This window comes from Artemia franciscana, chromosome 14 (assembly GCF_032884065.1).
Source record: "Artemia franciscana chromosome 14, ASM3288406v1, whole genome shotgun sequence".
NCBI classification, from domain to species: Eukaryota; Metazoa; Arthropoda; class Branchiopoda; order Anostraca; family Artemiidae; genus Artemia; species Artemia franciscana.
In genome coordinates this window covers 32008724-32022910 of record NC_088876.1, presented here as the reverse complement: position 1 = coordinate 32022910, position 14187 = coordinate 32008724, and the positions used below count along the sequence as shown (strand labels likewise).

The 14187-nt window shown below is 37.2% G+C and overlaps 1 protein-coding gene and 1 long non-coding RNA gene across 2 annotated transcripts in view; both read right to left on the bottom strand.

The window, feature by feature from the left end:
- Positions 1 to 2061, bottom strand: part of LOC136035851 (calcium-binding mitochondrial carrier protein Aralar1-like) — a 104443-nt gene extending 102382 nt beyond the window's left edge. The window contains exon 1 of the mRNA XM_065717810.1: positions 2008 to 2061. Within this exon, the coding sequence (XP_065573882.1) occupies positions 2008 to 2061 (54 nt within the window). The remainder of the gene's footprint in view (positions 1 to 2007) is intronic.
- Positions 2062 to 2739: 678 nt separating this feature from the next.
- Positions 2740 to 13062, bottom strand: LOC136035839 (uncharacterized). Its single transcript, XR_010619530.1, has 2 exons — positions 12970 to 13062; positions 2740 to 3110 (listed from the first exon to the last, which is right to left on the bottom strand). It is a non-coding gene; the product is annotated as an uncharacterized LOC136035839 (long non-coding RNA).
- Between the last annotated feature and the right edge of the window lie 1125 nt (positions 13063 to 14187).

Here is a 14187-nt window from a genome sequence, read left to right as displayed (position 1 = left end):
ACACATGAAATGGCCAATAAAAATGGGTAAACAACAACGGGAGGGGGTAGAAGAAGATTCACTTATTTGATGTTTCAGTTATTTAAGGTAAGTACTCCTGTATTTTTCAGTCAATAATTTTTTATTTATCCTTAAAAAACATAAACATTAAAAACTTGTTCTTGCTTTTTTTTTTCTTGGGTGGAGAAAAATGGAGAGAGGAGGGGGTGCTGAGCCTTTTATGCGAAGGATCCCTATAATCATCATGTCTACATTTGTAGGTAGTGTGCTGAAAACATTTAAAAATTGAGATCCTACCATTCCAGTGCTTTGCCCTTGCTTGAATCACTTGAACACAAACAAAACCACAGTGCTGAAAAAAATTTTATGAATGAGACGACTGTTGAAAGCCAAACTTGTTTAGAAGTTCTTCAATAAGACTTGTACTTACCTAACCCTATATTACTTTTGTGCTTACCTAATTATATTACCTAATCCTATTCTATCAAATTCATAGTTCTTCAGCTAGAATTGTAATTCAGCTAGAATCAGCTTAGATAAGCTTGAATTAAATAAGACTTGTACTTACCTAACCCTATATTACTTTTGTGCTTACCTAATTATATTACCTAATACTATTCTATGAAATTCATAGTTCTTCAGCTAGAATTGTAATTCAGCTAGAATCAGCTTAGATAAGCTTGAATTAAATAAGACTTGTACTTACCTAACCCTATATTACTTTTGTGCTTACCTAATTATATTACCTAATACTATTCTATGAAATTCATAGTTCTTCAGCTGGAATTCATTTTTTCAAATGTTAAAATATGGGAAACGTAGCGACTATAAAAAAATTTATTTCTTTTTAGAATTTTCCCAGAAAAGAACCCCTTTCATATAATTTGCTTTAGGTGACAGGGATGATGTGATTATCAATGAATGACTCTATAATGTCCACCTAACTTTTTAAGGAGCCTGGTAGATTGTTAAAAGTTCTGAAACGTTGGTTTTTAAGTGTAGGGTCTCAGTGGAGATTGAGACCTAAATGATGATGCCCTTGTGAACATGGCAAATGTAGTTATGATTGTTTTAAATCTCAGTACATCTAGATCAAAAAGTACACGACACAATTTTAAAAATCCAATACTACATTGAAGCTTGAAGCCATATTATTAAGCTTCTAATGAAAATATTTTTGTATCTGAATTCTTATCAAACTATTTTACGAATATATTAAAATCATTACTTTTACTTTGTTGGAATATTAAGGGAATATATAGCTATAGGTTTTGGATAGAAATTACTATATGTATCCGAGAAAAACCTCCAATCAATGCACATCTTTCGGACCCATAAGTTTATCAACCAGTTTACGCAAGCTTTATGAAGTAATGTTCATAAAAGAGCTTGAGCACGCCTACACATCAATTGGGCTTTCAACACGGTATTGGATGTTTAGACTCTCTTTTGGTTTTTATTAAAGCTCTGCTTGATACTCCTTTCACAAGTTGTTCACTCGCCTTGGCTAGTCATAATGTTCATCACACCTTTGACTTCCAGTTCAAAAAATTATGCTTTTAAGGGCTGCTAAAAGAGAAGCAAATCTGGCTATCCTCAGATCTCAAATACCTGTGTATGCTAAGCTACGAGTCCAATTTAAAATACTTTTTAAAAAGATAAGATGGCAAGGCCACTGGATAGAACTGTACCAGTTAAGAGAGGAACATGGCAAAATGCCGTTGCCTCAATCTTGTTATTTCAATAGTTATCCCCTTGAACCTGAAGACCAGTATCAGATATCTTGCGTTCTTTCTGGCATAAATATCTCCTTCGTCACTTAAGCCGACGATATTTTTAACCTCAGCTTTGGACAAAATTTTAGAAACCTTCCAAAACCTACAAATAGAGAAACTAAAGTCTGGCCTTGAATTCAACGCTGAGAAGTTCGACATAGTCCTTTTTAAGTGGAAAGGCCCAGTTCCTGATGGAACTGTACTGGGAAATTTCAAGATTCACACATCTTACCAAATCAATTATTTCGGTATTTCTATTGGAAATACAGTTTCTCACACTTGTCATCTCCTAATAGAACATATCAAACATATCAGAACATATCAATTGGAGATACAGTTTCTCACACTTGTCATCTCCTAATAGAACATATCAAACATATCAGAACATACCAACTAGAAATACAGTTTCTGACACTTGTCATCTCCTAATAGAACATATCAAACAGATCAGAACCTATCAATTGGAAATACAGTTCCTCACACTTGTCATCTCCTAATAGAACATATCAAACGCTCACAAATCAGCTTCGTATGCTTCCATAGTGTCTACTGTGCTTCCTTTCAATCACCGTTATCTATCAATACTGTGCAACACTGTTGCTCTCCCCCAGATCCGCTATATTGCAGCCTTCTATGAGATTCTTACACACGCTGATAAATCAAAAATCCTGTCCACTTTCTTCCGTTTCTCAAAATATACTGAGATATCTAATTTGGACCCACAGGTCAAAACTCATCAGTAGTCTTTATATAACAGATCCTACTATAGCTGTTGCTAAACTTATAGAGAAACAAAACCAAAAGATTTCAAACCATATTTAGAACCAATTCCTTCTACACTAGTTACATTCTCAAAGTTCTACAGTTGTCTTGCTTTTTTTGGAGTGCTCCGTCACGTTCCTTTTTTTAAGAAGACGGATTTTTAATAAATAATAATAGTAGCTATAAGTTTTGGGCAAAAAAATAAGTTCATACATTTTTAATTATAAATAAAAGTCGAGCCATCAAACAACATCGTTATTTAACTCCACTAAATTTGGATAATTCAAGGAGACACTAATAATACATTCACTATTTTCCAAAATTTCTTTTAGGTTTCCTTATAAAATTTATTGTACCTATGATAGCACAACAATAACTATTTTTTGTCTTTTTCTTTTGGACTTAAAACATACTGCGTAATTAAACTATAGGTAACTCCACCAAGCAGAGCAATAACCACAGCACTTTGTGCTGTTACTCGAAGTTGCATCAAATATACGGATGTCGACATCTGACCTCGGTTCTTATACATATATGCTCCATATCCAAGGGCAGATGCAAGACCCCCCAAACCTGAAACAAGAAGAAAAGAAGCAATTATTAATCCCCATTAACAACACAGCTTAAAATAATAAAAAATACAGATAAAGAGCCCACAGGACAATACGAAAAAAATAATCTTGAAACAAACACTAAAGTAAGTTAACATTTAAAGGGTACCCTTTATTTGGACCCTTTCCAAGTTATGATGAAAGGGTAACCGAATAAAAAAGCCGACAGTGAAGGGTGATTGAAACTTTCATTTTTTGCAAAGCTTTTTTATCCCCGCTTTTTAATCGCTTATTAGGCATGGTATTATCAGAGATCCTATTAGGTTGCAAAATTTGATTTTATGAATAGGTATAAAAAAAGATCGGAATTAATAAGTTCATTATAAATGGTGCTTAGATGAATTTCTTCAGTATCATCATTAAGGGCAGTCCTTTAGTGGATATACTTTTTGATTTCAACTGCCTCCTTGAAAACTCGCACGAGACCTTTAACAGGGGCAATAATGGAGGTGCTATCAAACAAAATGAAATGGCACGGGTTGTCATAGACGTTATGAGCCAAGGCAGAATCAAAAGTCTCAGGCCTTTGGCGTAGCTTCATGGCTTTGTCGATAGAGATCTTTGTCATGGCTTTGTCGGAGATAAAGGGCGAATCTGTATTTAAGAATTATGTGAAAGGGGAAAATGGGGTTAAGAGTAGTGATGCCTCCATGGTTTCCGTGACACACATATGAGGTAAACTATTGGAGCTACTAGCCCCACAAGACGTTATTATGCACTCCTGGGTCTGACGCAATACTAGAGCGCACGTGTACAGTACACCTACGTAACAGGATTTGCTTGTATGAGCCAAGGCGGAATCAAAAGTCTCAGGCTTTGGCGTAGCTTCATGGCTTTGTCGATAGAGATCTTTGTCATGGCTTTGTCGGAGATAAAGAGCGAATCTATATTTAGGAATTGTGTGAAAGGGGAAAATGGGGTTAAGAGTAGTGATGCCTCCACGGTTTCCGTGACATACATACGAGGTAAACTATTGGAGCTACTAGCCCCACAAGACGTTATTATGCACACCTGGGTCTGACGCTATACTAGAGCACATGTGTACAGTACACCTAAGTAACAGGATTTGCTTGTTACATAATAGTGTTTTTCTTTTTAAAAAACCTAAGGATGTAGGAGAAAAACCTTCAGGGGGCCCCACCAAATTAAGATTTCCCTTGGCTGTTATGTAATAGGCTTTGACTTTTAAAAAAGAAACCATGAGACCCCGTCAAATCAGCATTTGTTTTATTATTATGTTTAAAAAAACCTTCGGGATCCTACCAAGTACGGGCATGGTTCTTAAATCGTCCAAGATTTTCATACTTTTCCGTCATTTCGTGTCAGCAAACAAGGAATTTTTACGGCCATTTTCTATGACGGGAACCACTAAAGAGACTATTTTCCTAGGAGCAAAGGCGTGTTGGTGTACCGCTATTTCCAGGAAACAGAAGCGTCACGTCATCCACTATTATTCGAAAGGGAACCGAGTAATTTTCTATTGTCTCCAGGGGGGGCTATTAGAATGAGTACTATAACGGAATCCCCATGAGTCTTACATAAGATTTAAAGTCAGTCTCGACTAAGCGGGTGATTGCTAATTGCATCAGTCTTACCTGTTTATGGATATTTGCCAAGTGAAATACCAATTAATGTAACCAGAGATGATTGCTGTTTCATTTCAAGGCGCTTGCTTGTTACTGTTTATTTTGACTTTTTTTAATGCGAGCCCCTCTGGATTTTTATTTCTTAGATGAAAGGGGCCCTTGAGAGTAAGTTTTTGTTCGATGTTTTTTTAGAGAAGATTTAACACATTTGCAGGAATTTATTGCTAGCATTAAAGAATTTGAAGATGACGGCTATTACGAAGGATTATTTTGATCAGAAGCATCAGCAGCTTGTGTAGTTGGTGGCTAGTCTGGAACAAGAAATTAGATGACATTAAGCATTCAAGATGGCATTAAAGAGCCAACAACATCGGCCAAAAAATTAACTTAATAAAAACAGGATTGGAATCCTTTAGAATAACAAAGAAGGAGTACTTCAAGCTCGAAGACAGTCACAGGGCATTCAAAGGTGGCTCTCTATCTTTAAACAGTTGACAAATGATACTGAAGGGCTCATATTTCAGCCAGTAGAATATTTTGCGCGGCAAAGGTTTGACAAGTTTGCGGCAAGTTTGAACAGCAAAGGTTTGACAAGTCATTTCCAAACTCTAAGCAGACAGTCGAATCTGTAATGCATTGCATAAAATATCTAGTGTTAGAAGAATATTTAAAATATTTTATAGAGAAAATTGTGAAAGTGTCGAAGGAAAGTGGATGGATCAACCATTCGAAGGAAAGAGAGTCAAATCAAACCATTCGGAGCTGGATAAATTGAATCAAACCAATGAAGACTTAGCTATACTTAGAAATACTTAGCAGTATTTTGTGTGTGTGAACAATGGAATGAACCACAAATGAACAGCCCTAATGAACTCCTGAACAAATGAAAGACCTAGGTAACAAGGGTTTGATCCAGAAAAAGTAAATTTTTTGACTTGAATTTTAAAAATTTGAGCGTGTCAGCACCAGTGAATGTCGAAAATCTTTCGGCCCAATTACGTGATGAACTGGATGCTAACAATGCTGAAATTAAACCACCCGATTAAACGCCCTTCTGAAGAAATGAGTGACCCAAAGAACAAGGCTTTGGTTTGACAAGAAGAAGTTTGATCAGTAAATTATTTTAAAAAGAAAAGGAAAGTGGAAGGATAGAGAGTCAAATCAAACCATTCGGAGCTGGATAAATTGAATCACACCAATGAAGATTTAGCTATACTTAGAAATACTTAGCAGTATTTTGTGTTGCCCCTTACTTATAGGTTAAATTTTGTCTAGACTATTTAAGTAAGTAAGTAAGTAAAAGTGAAATATTTATTACCCGTAATTTTCACATGGAACAAAATAGAGTACAAGAAAAAAACGAGAAGAAAAACGGAGAGAAATTTAAAACTCAACATGGAAAAAGACACAATCAAGAACTGTCGAAAGGTTTAAGCCAGGGGTGGTTCCATTTTGCCTGAAAATTAGAAATCAACCGGTTTACCACGATACTAGGGTCTGCAATCCTGTGTTAATCTTTCATATAAGTATTTCTCGTCCACAAGGGGCATCGCAGCAGGAACTTCACGAACCTAAACTAAAGGGACCAGAGCTTTCGTTGTTGGGTGTCAGTTAATAAATTCCAAAATATCGCGATATATAGAATATGCGGTAGTGCGACAGCGTTATAATTATTTACGAGATACTTTCGGCATAAGAGGAGTCTGCTGGTGACGATAGACACATACGCGGTGTGGAGTTTTTTCTCGACGTGTTTGACGAACAGTAGACTAGTTTCGTTAAGGTTACAGCCTATGGGCAGACACATATACACGACATGAGATGAAACGGTAATTGACTCGCTACCCAGCAGGAGGTGTTCAGGCTGAGAAGAACTATCGTTGAAAAAAAGAACTGCAGATTTAGAAGTATTGAAAGTGGGGCCGATTTTTCGGTATTCATCAAGTAGGATCAAGAAATTCGATTGCAGACCACTAATAGACAGACTTTAGATCGTCTGCGTATGTAAGTAGCGACACATTTATATTCTTGGAGATACATGAAACATTGACACATGCCTGAGCATTTAAAATGCTGTTATTGTACAAATTTGGGGATAATAATGAACCCTGGCGAACACCTTTCTTTACTGGAACAACCATTGATGTGATGAGGTTACCTATCTTTATACGCACTTTTAAACGGCAATACATATCGTACAGTACGCTAGTGACACGGAGGTTTACACCATGCTGGTAAGCAGTAATCGACGAATCAAATGCTCTACTCGCATCAAAAGCATCAATCACTATAAGGTCACCAGATTCGTGAGAATCTGCTAGAATAGCGGCAAGACTGAAGAGAGCGTTAGCACAACCTAGACCTGGTAAGAAACCGAACTGGTGGTCAGGCTTTCCGCACGAATATTGAATTTCTTTTGTGACTAAGAGCTCTGGAACTTTACAAAGCACTGGAGCAACAGTGATTGGCCTGTACGAAGAGCACTGATCTGTTGGTTTCCTTTTTTAAAGATGGGCGAAAGCAAACCAACACAAAAAGAGTCAGGTACTATACCAGTGGTGAAAAAAAAACTGGAACAGCAGAGTCAGATATTCAATGAGCATAGTGGTACCATGTAGCAGATTTAGCGCGCACAGTTTGTCTACACCATGGAATGTTTCTTCTTCAGCTTTAAAATAACTTCATGTACGCTTCCGTAAGTAACTGCAAAATCAGGAACACAATGGTTGGATAATACCGATTCTAGCTGTTTTGCAAAGGGATTACACGTATTTCGGTCGGGGCCACTGAATTCGTTGGAAAAGTAATATTTCCAATCTTTTTTGCTAATCGAATCATGGGGTTTTCCGGCGGCCGGTTTGCTCAACCGGGCTTTCCAGATTAGTTTTGGGTCACTTACGATTCTGGAGAAGTACTCTTCTTTTAATTTGGTATGATGAGCTTTCAGTTGCTTGTCAAATTTTCGTTTTGTCCGTGAACGGACGGAGTTAACAGGACCGGATTTGGGTCTATCACAATCTTGCCAGATTCTAAACCAAAACTTGGCATCGTTGCAACACTTAACTAGAGCCAGATATTGCAAGAATTTGGGAATTTCTGTTTTCATTCTAACCTTTCTACGAGGAACTGCTTTTTTTCAGCTAAGAGGAGCGAGTGAGTAATCTCAGCACAGAGTATATTGATGAGTACTCTTGCATCTACGGGATCAAAATTCGAATTCACTTGGAGTAAATTGTATCTTTAAAAGAAGTATCTTTTGAAGATTTGTATCTTTAAAAGAAGTGAGTTCAGCACCTGATGATACAAAGTAGTATTAATTTTATCCCATTCACTGACGACTTTCCACTTGTTGTTCTTGGGTTGACGCAGTTCGGTTCAGTTCAGTTTATCAACATCAAAATAAATGGACAACAATAACTCTCTACCCCTACAAGGCTCCATGGCCCGTTACATAGGGGTTAAAACAAAATAAATACCAAATAAAGAGTCCCTTCTTAAAAAAACAAAAACAAAATAGAAATCCAATTAAACATTTTGTGTTATTTTACTTACCAATTTGTACTCGAAATTCAAATCCAAGTCCACGCCATCTCCCGCCAACACTAAATCACAACAATTAAAAATAAATAAATAAACGTGCTCAAGTCTAGCATCTAGGGATGTCGCCCTACCCTCATTATTCATCATATTATTAAACATATAACAATATTAATTCAAACCAATTCAAAATAAAATTTTTCCCAAATTTATTCCCCATTATATTTATCAACCAAAAATATTTTTAGTTGGGTTTTAAAAGCATCAAACGAATGAATGCTACAGACATTATAAGGGAGACTGTTCCATACTTTGCTATATGCTACTTCGGGACTAAAATGTGATCTGACAGTCTTAGTTTGAGGTAATAGTAGGTGGTCTTTATTGCGTAGATTATGAGAGCTCCTTGAATTAACTAAATCGAGAAAGAAAGAATTGAAACAGCAAGGCAGTTCACCATGAAGATACATAAAAATCATTGAAGAGCAAGAGACGACACAGAGTGCATAAGTATTCAAAAGCACTTTTCAATGTCCTTTATTAAATTTGTTAACTAACTGGCGAGCCTTTTGATGAATTACTTTAACCAGATGGAGCAGAGACTGGAAAGTAGACATCCAAATCGAGTTGTAGTAATTTAAATACGGCTGAATGAGTGACAAATACAGAGTCCAAAGAATAAATCCAGGAAAAATGTGTTTAAGTTTCCGAATAATCCCAAAATTACGTGATATTTTTGCTTGGACCCTCTTGATGTGGTTTGTAAAAGAAAGATTCTCGTCCACCGAAATTCCAAGGAAACGCACGTATCTTACGTTAGGTTGAGACAAAGGTCCTTTCGAGGTAGATATAGTTGATAAGGACGGGCATACCTTGCCAGATCTAGAAAATATGAAAAAGTGTGATTTAGCAATATTTAAAGCAAGTCGGTTGGTATCAAACCAGTTAAGACCGCTCCATAAACATGTGAAGTTTAACCTCCAAAGCTTGTTCCATGTCTTCAGCACATAGGATATTGCTGTCGTCAGCAAAGTCAACTAAATCTTCATGAGGAGATGACAGAATATCAGAAGATGCCACCGTATTTTCCTTTTCATGACATAGAGCACAACACGCAGAAGGAATCGCGTTCTTTACCGCTTTAAATAAATCGTTGATGTATATTAAAAACAGAGTAGGACCAAGAATCGATCCTTGTGGTACTCCATAGTCTCTACAGCAATGGAATTTAGTGAATCAGGGTCCATGGAAATCGTTCTATCATGTAAATAAGAATGGAAACATGATAGGGCTGAACCTCGTATTCTTATATGAGACAGTTTATCAAGAGGGATCTTATAAGTAAGACTATCAAAAGCTTTCCACACATCAAGGAAAATAGTGGCTGGTATTTTTCCAGAATCTAAAGCGGTATGAAGAAAACCGATGAGTGTAGTGCATGCTTGCTCTGTAGTATGTTTTGATCGAAATCCGAACTGATGATTGTGCAAAAACTCCTTAGATTGTAAAAAACTTGTGAGCCTTTTTTGCATCGGCTTTTCAAATATTTTTGAAAACAATGAAAGAAGGGAAATTGGTCGGTAATTTGACGGGTCATTTCTGTTCCCACTCTTAAATAGAGCTGTCACTCAAGCAGTCTTAGGAACCTAGGAAACTTTCCTTTTTCAAAAAGTAGTCTGGGCCAGATGATGATGCACCTTTTAAACCTTGAATGTGTATTGCCACTTCTGATTCCAATACAAGCTCTATAACAATAGATTTAAGGCAAAAGGGTCCCATGAACTTGAGATGTTGATCTTGTGCGAGGGAAATCACAGTTCCACCAAGTCTCTTGATTGTCTTTTCGCCAACTGAAGCAAAATATGATGCAAGGGAGTTCTCAATCTCACAAGGGCCCCCGATCAGTACCCCGTCAACATCAAGCTTCGTTGGAATGTCAGGACTATGAGATGATGGTCTACTGACAAAATTGATGACATTCCAAGTTTTTCTCATGTCCGTTTTGCACACCAGAAACTTTGACACATAATACCAGCTTTTCACTATGCAAATCAATGATTTAAATAAATTCTTTCAAGTTTTGAATTATTGTAGGTGACAAGCTGTAGGAGAACCTTTGTATCTTTTCCATAAGTAGAATTTGCGGCTGGAGCTTGTCAGAAGTCCTTCTGTCGTCCAAGGGTTAAAAGTTTGATTTTTGCTTTGAGGCTGATTAGAAGGTCTTCTGGTGCAGCATTCTATAAAACAATCTTTTACTTTAGAGTAAAATTTGTCAAAATTGGAGTCCAAGTCATCTTTTTCATCTATAACATCTATAGCAGAGCTGGTTTTATGCTTAGAGATGCTAGTAGGGGTAAGTGATCAGTGAAGACAGCGTCTTCTAGAACAGTTACTCTTCCGTTAATATTCTTAGAGCAGGTCGTGTGGTCAATGAATTAAGCGAACCCAGAGTTGTGAACAAGGAGTAATCACTGTCTTTTGGGAGGATCATAAGTTTGTCATCAAAGATGCCGTTTGGAAGCTGAGTACGGGCACACGTGCTGTCAAGCAGGTTGCAGTTGAAGTCCCCCATGACTACGTATTGCAAATCTTTCTGGGTCACAGACTTCAGGCATTTTCGCTAGTTCACGAACTGCGTTCATAAACTTTCGCTTCTATTTATCATCATGGTAGTTTGTAGGAAGATATAAGTTGAAGAATGCGATACTACCAGAAGATATAGCCAAGAAGTGATCATGCGTAAATAACAACTTATTTTCAATATACGGGCAGCAAATAATTGCCAAGCCACTAGAGGGGCGTCCAAAAGACTGAGTTTTTGCGGGCTTGAATTTAAAAGTAAATTCGTGTAAGAACTTTAGGAGAGAAATATTGTGAGAAAATTGTATAAACATAATGTCACAGTCTGCACAGTATTTTTGAATTATGGCAAGTTTGTTGGGGACTCCTCTGTTTATGTTCCATGCCGTAATTTTGACACAGGCTGGGCTATTAGACATTGGGCCGCTTCAGCTCACTGATGATTTTTATTATTGTGGGACACTTGAAGGAATGGCAAGTGTGGCGTTTTGATTTGCAGAGGGCAAATGCTTTAGGGTTTCCAAAGGACTGGTTGGGGCTAGAGCCGTAACCTCCTTCTCTGCATCGAGAGCAAATTTGCTGGCTAGAACAGGTAGAAGAAATATAACCAAAATTCTGGCAGTTAAAACAGCACTTTGGAAGAAAGATAAATTCCTTGATGGGGTACTACTCCAAGGCAATCTTAGGAGGGTTTTTCATGGCGTGGTTCAGATGCTGGCGGGATGAGAAGTATAATTTGAAGGATCTGGTTTTGCCACATTGATCTGCTTTTTCCTGATTCGGTATAATTCTCTTAAGTGCGTCACCATTAATATAAGCTGGGACAAACTTGATCATACTAATGAAAATGGGAGTTTTAACGCTTGCCAGTGTTTCAGGTGATTTTTCGTAAATAGATGTTGCTAGTACTGCTGCTTTAAATTTGTTCTTAGTTACAAGGCGCCATTCATACTTCCCTCAGCGGAGTTCAAAATTGTCATCATTCAAAGTGTCATTCCAAATATTTGACAGGAAGTTTTTCCTTTCTTCTGCAGTAACAATGGTAGGAGGAGGCTTTTTCAAGATTACTGAGTAAGACGGAGGAGAAGGGGTAGACTCATTAGCTTGAGCAGCAACAGGGTTGCCTTCAGGCCACAGTAATGGTTTTTGGTTCAAACGGTCAAGCAGGCTATTGAACTTGCGATTCATCTCGTTGATGGTGGACACTAAACAAGCAGCGATCTCTTCATTGCAGGTGAAAACTTCTTGGGGCTTCTTGGGGTTCAATGGTGATGAAATGAGGAAGCTGTCTCTTTTCTTTGGCCCAGCAAGCGAACATCTTCGCAATGTCCAGCAAGTTGTCCTGGTCCTTTACATGTTTTATTACACATTCCCCTAAATCCAACTTGCAATACATAATTTCCTTTGCTTCTAATATTGCTTCACGGCTGAAAAACTCATGTCCTCGCCTTGTAAAAACATTTGTTTTCACACCTGCTATCATAGCTCTTGAGATAAAGTTCAGTACTGCATTCCATACTAGGTTATCACCCATCACAAACCTATTTTACATTGGAAAAATCAAATGCGGCTTCTCTTGTCGAGAGCCAACACTAGCATAATTAATGTCCAATCAGAATAGTCAGGGGCAGAGCATAGGTCAACATGAACAAGGGATAAAGAAGGGAAGCATCAGTCCCCGTTCACCTAATCCCCGCAGTTCAAAAGGGAGACTCTCCCCGCAGGTACAACGGTGCTTACGACGGGGAACTGCCCCTCTTCTGCTTGCTAATTAGGGCTACTTTAAACAACTAAAAGCAGTCCTTTAACTCAGTCTAAATCAGAATAATAATCAAGCCAAAGGACAGTTCCTTTCACTAGTTAAAATAATTCATAAAAAGATTTGCCAAAGAGCTTCTTAATATCCAGAAAAAAATAGCTATTTTTCACTTATAATATATTCCAAAACTACACGGTTAATCTGGCTTAATTCAACTGGTTGTTAACTGGCTAAATACCAAAAGAAGACCAGAGCTACCTATCTAGACAAAAGACAAAAGAAGTTACATATCTAGAAACCACCAACAATATTTTTGTTTTGTTTTTAAATATTATTAATGAATTGCTGAGGTTAATGACCTTATGAAAATTGCTACTAGTCTTTACAGTTCTCATGTGTTCACTATAAAAGAACTATAATATTTTCTTGGTTAAGGGTGTGTTCCAGCTGACGGTTTTTCAGTAACTGCAGTAACTGCGCGGTAACTGCCCATTTCTAACTGCGGTAGAGCCAGTGGGAACGGCACAGTAAGCTAACTAGCAGTAGTGTCATTTTCGAATTAAATGCACGTGTTTAAATTTAAGGGACAGTTTAATGCTGATTAGTATAATTTTTTTATTCCTTCTGTTTCATAGCATTTAGAGAGGTTCTAAGCCAATCATGGGCATTTGGCTGTCACAAATGATTTTGCTCAAATGAGCTGGTGAAAAATAAATAGATCATATACTTTTTCTCTTTTTTTATTATTTGAAGACTAGAATATCACATAACTAAGCATTCAAATAGCTTGATTGTATCTTAAGCATATACAATCCCTGATGGAGTTTTGTTGATACCTGTCTTAAATTGATTTGTCTAAATAAAATGGGCCTATAGCATTTACAGGATAGTAGTGGGACAACTATAGCAAGTTTTTTTTCAATATTCTACTTTTTAAAAATAATTATTATTCTCTGGTCAAATTTGTGTTCCTTGCTAAGTGGTAGGCACTCTGGACTGGAATGCTTTGTCCAAGGGGTACAGGTTTAATTCCTGGCATTGTCAGTTTATTTTGTTTTGGATAGGGGTTGGTGATATGACTAACCTCAGCTAGAATTGGCCTAACTTTAAATGAGTACAGATGGAAATCTAGGGACAGTAAGAAGGAAGGGCATGCAAGAGCATAGGCTGACTGGTCCCTAGCTTCCTATTGCACTACCTGGCTAAAGGACCACCAGGTCCTTTACTGGCCTACTGACTTAGCCATAGAAACTTTCTTTCAAACCCATTAAATATAAGTAAAAATGAAGAATACCAGCATGATGGTCCTTCTATTTCCCTGAAATGTGGATGTATGGACAAGAGTGTGGGTCATGAGAGATAGCTTGTGAATGTAATTGGAGTGAATGTTCTGCAAGATTTAAAAAATTTATGACTGTTGCTCAGGTTGGCAACTGAACACAGAAGTATAATTTTGTTATTTGTTTTTCTTTCTGACTATGATGCTTATTTAATGTCTAGTATTTTAAAGTTAATCTTCTTTAATTTGTCTTTAATTGCCATGGCCCTAGGGCTTAAATACAATAAAACCTACTTAT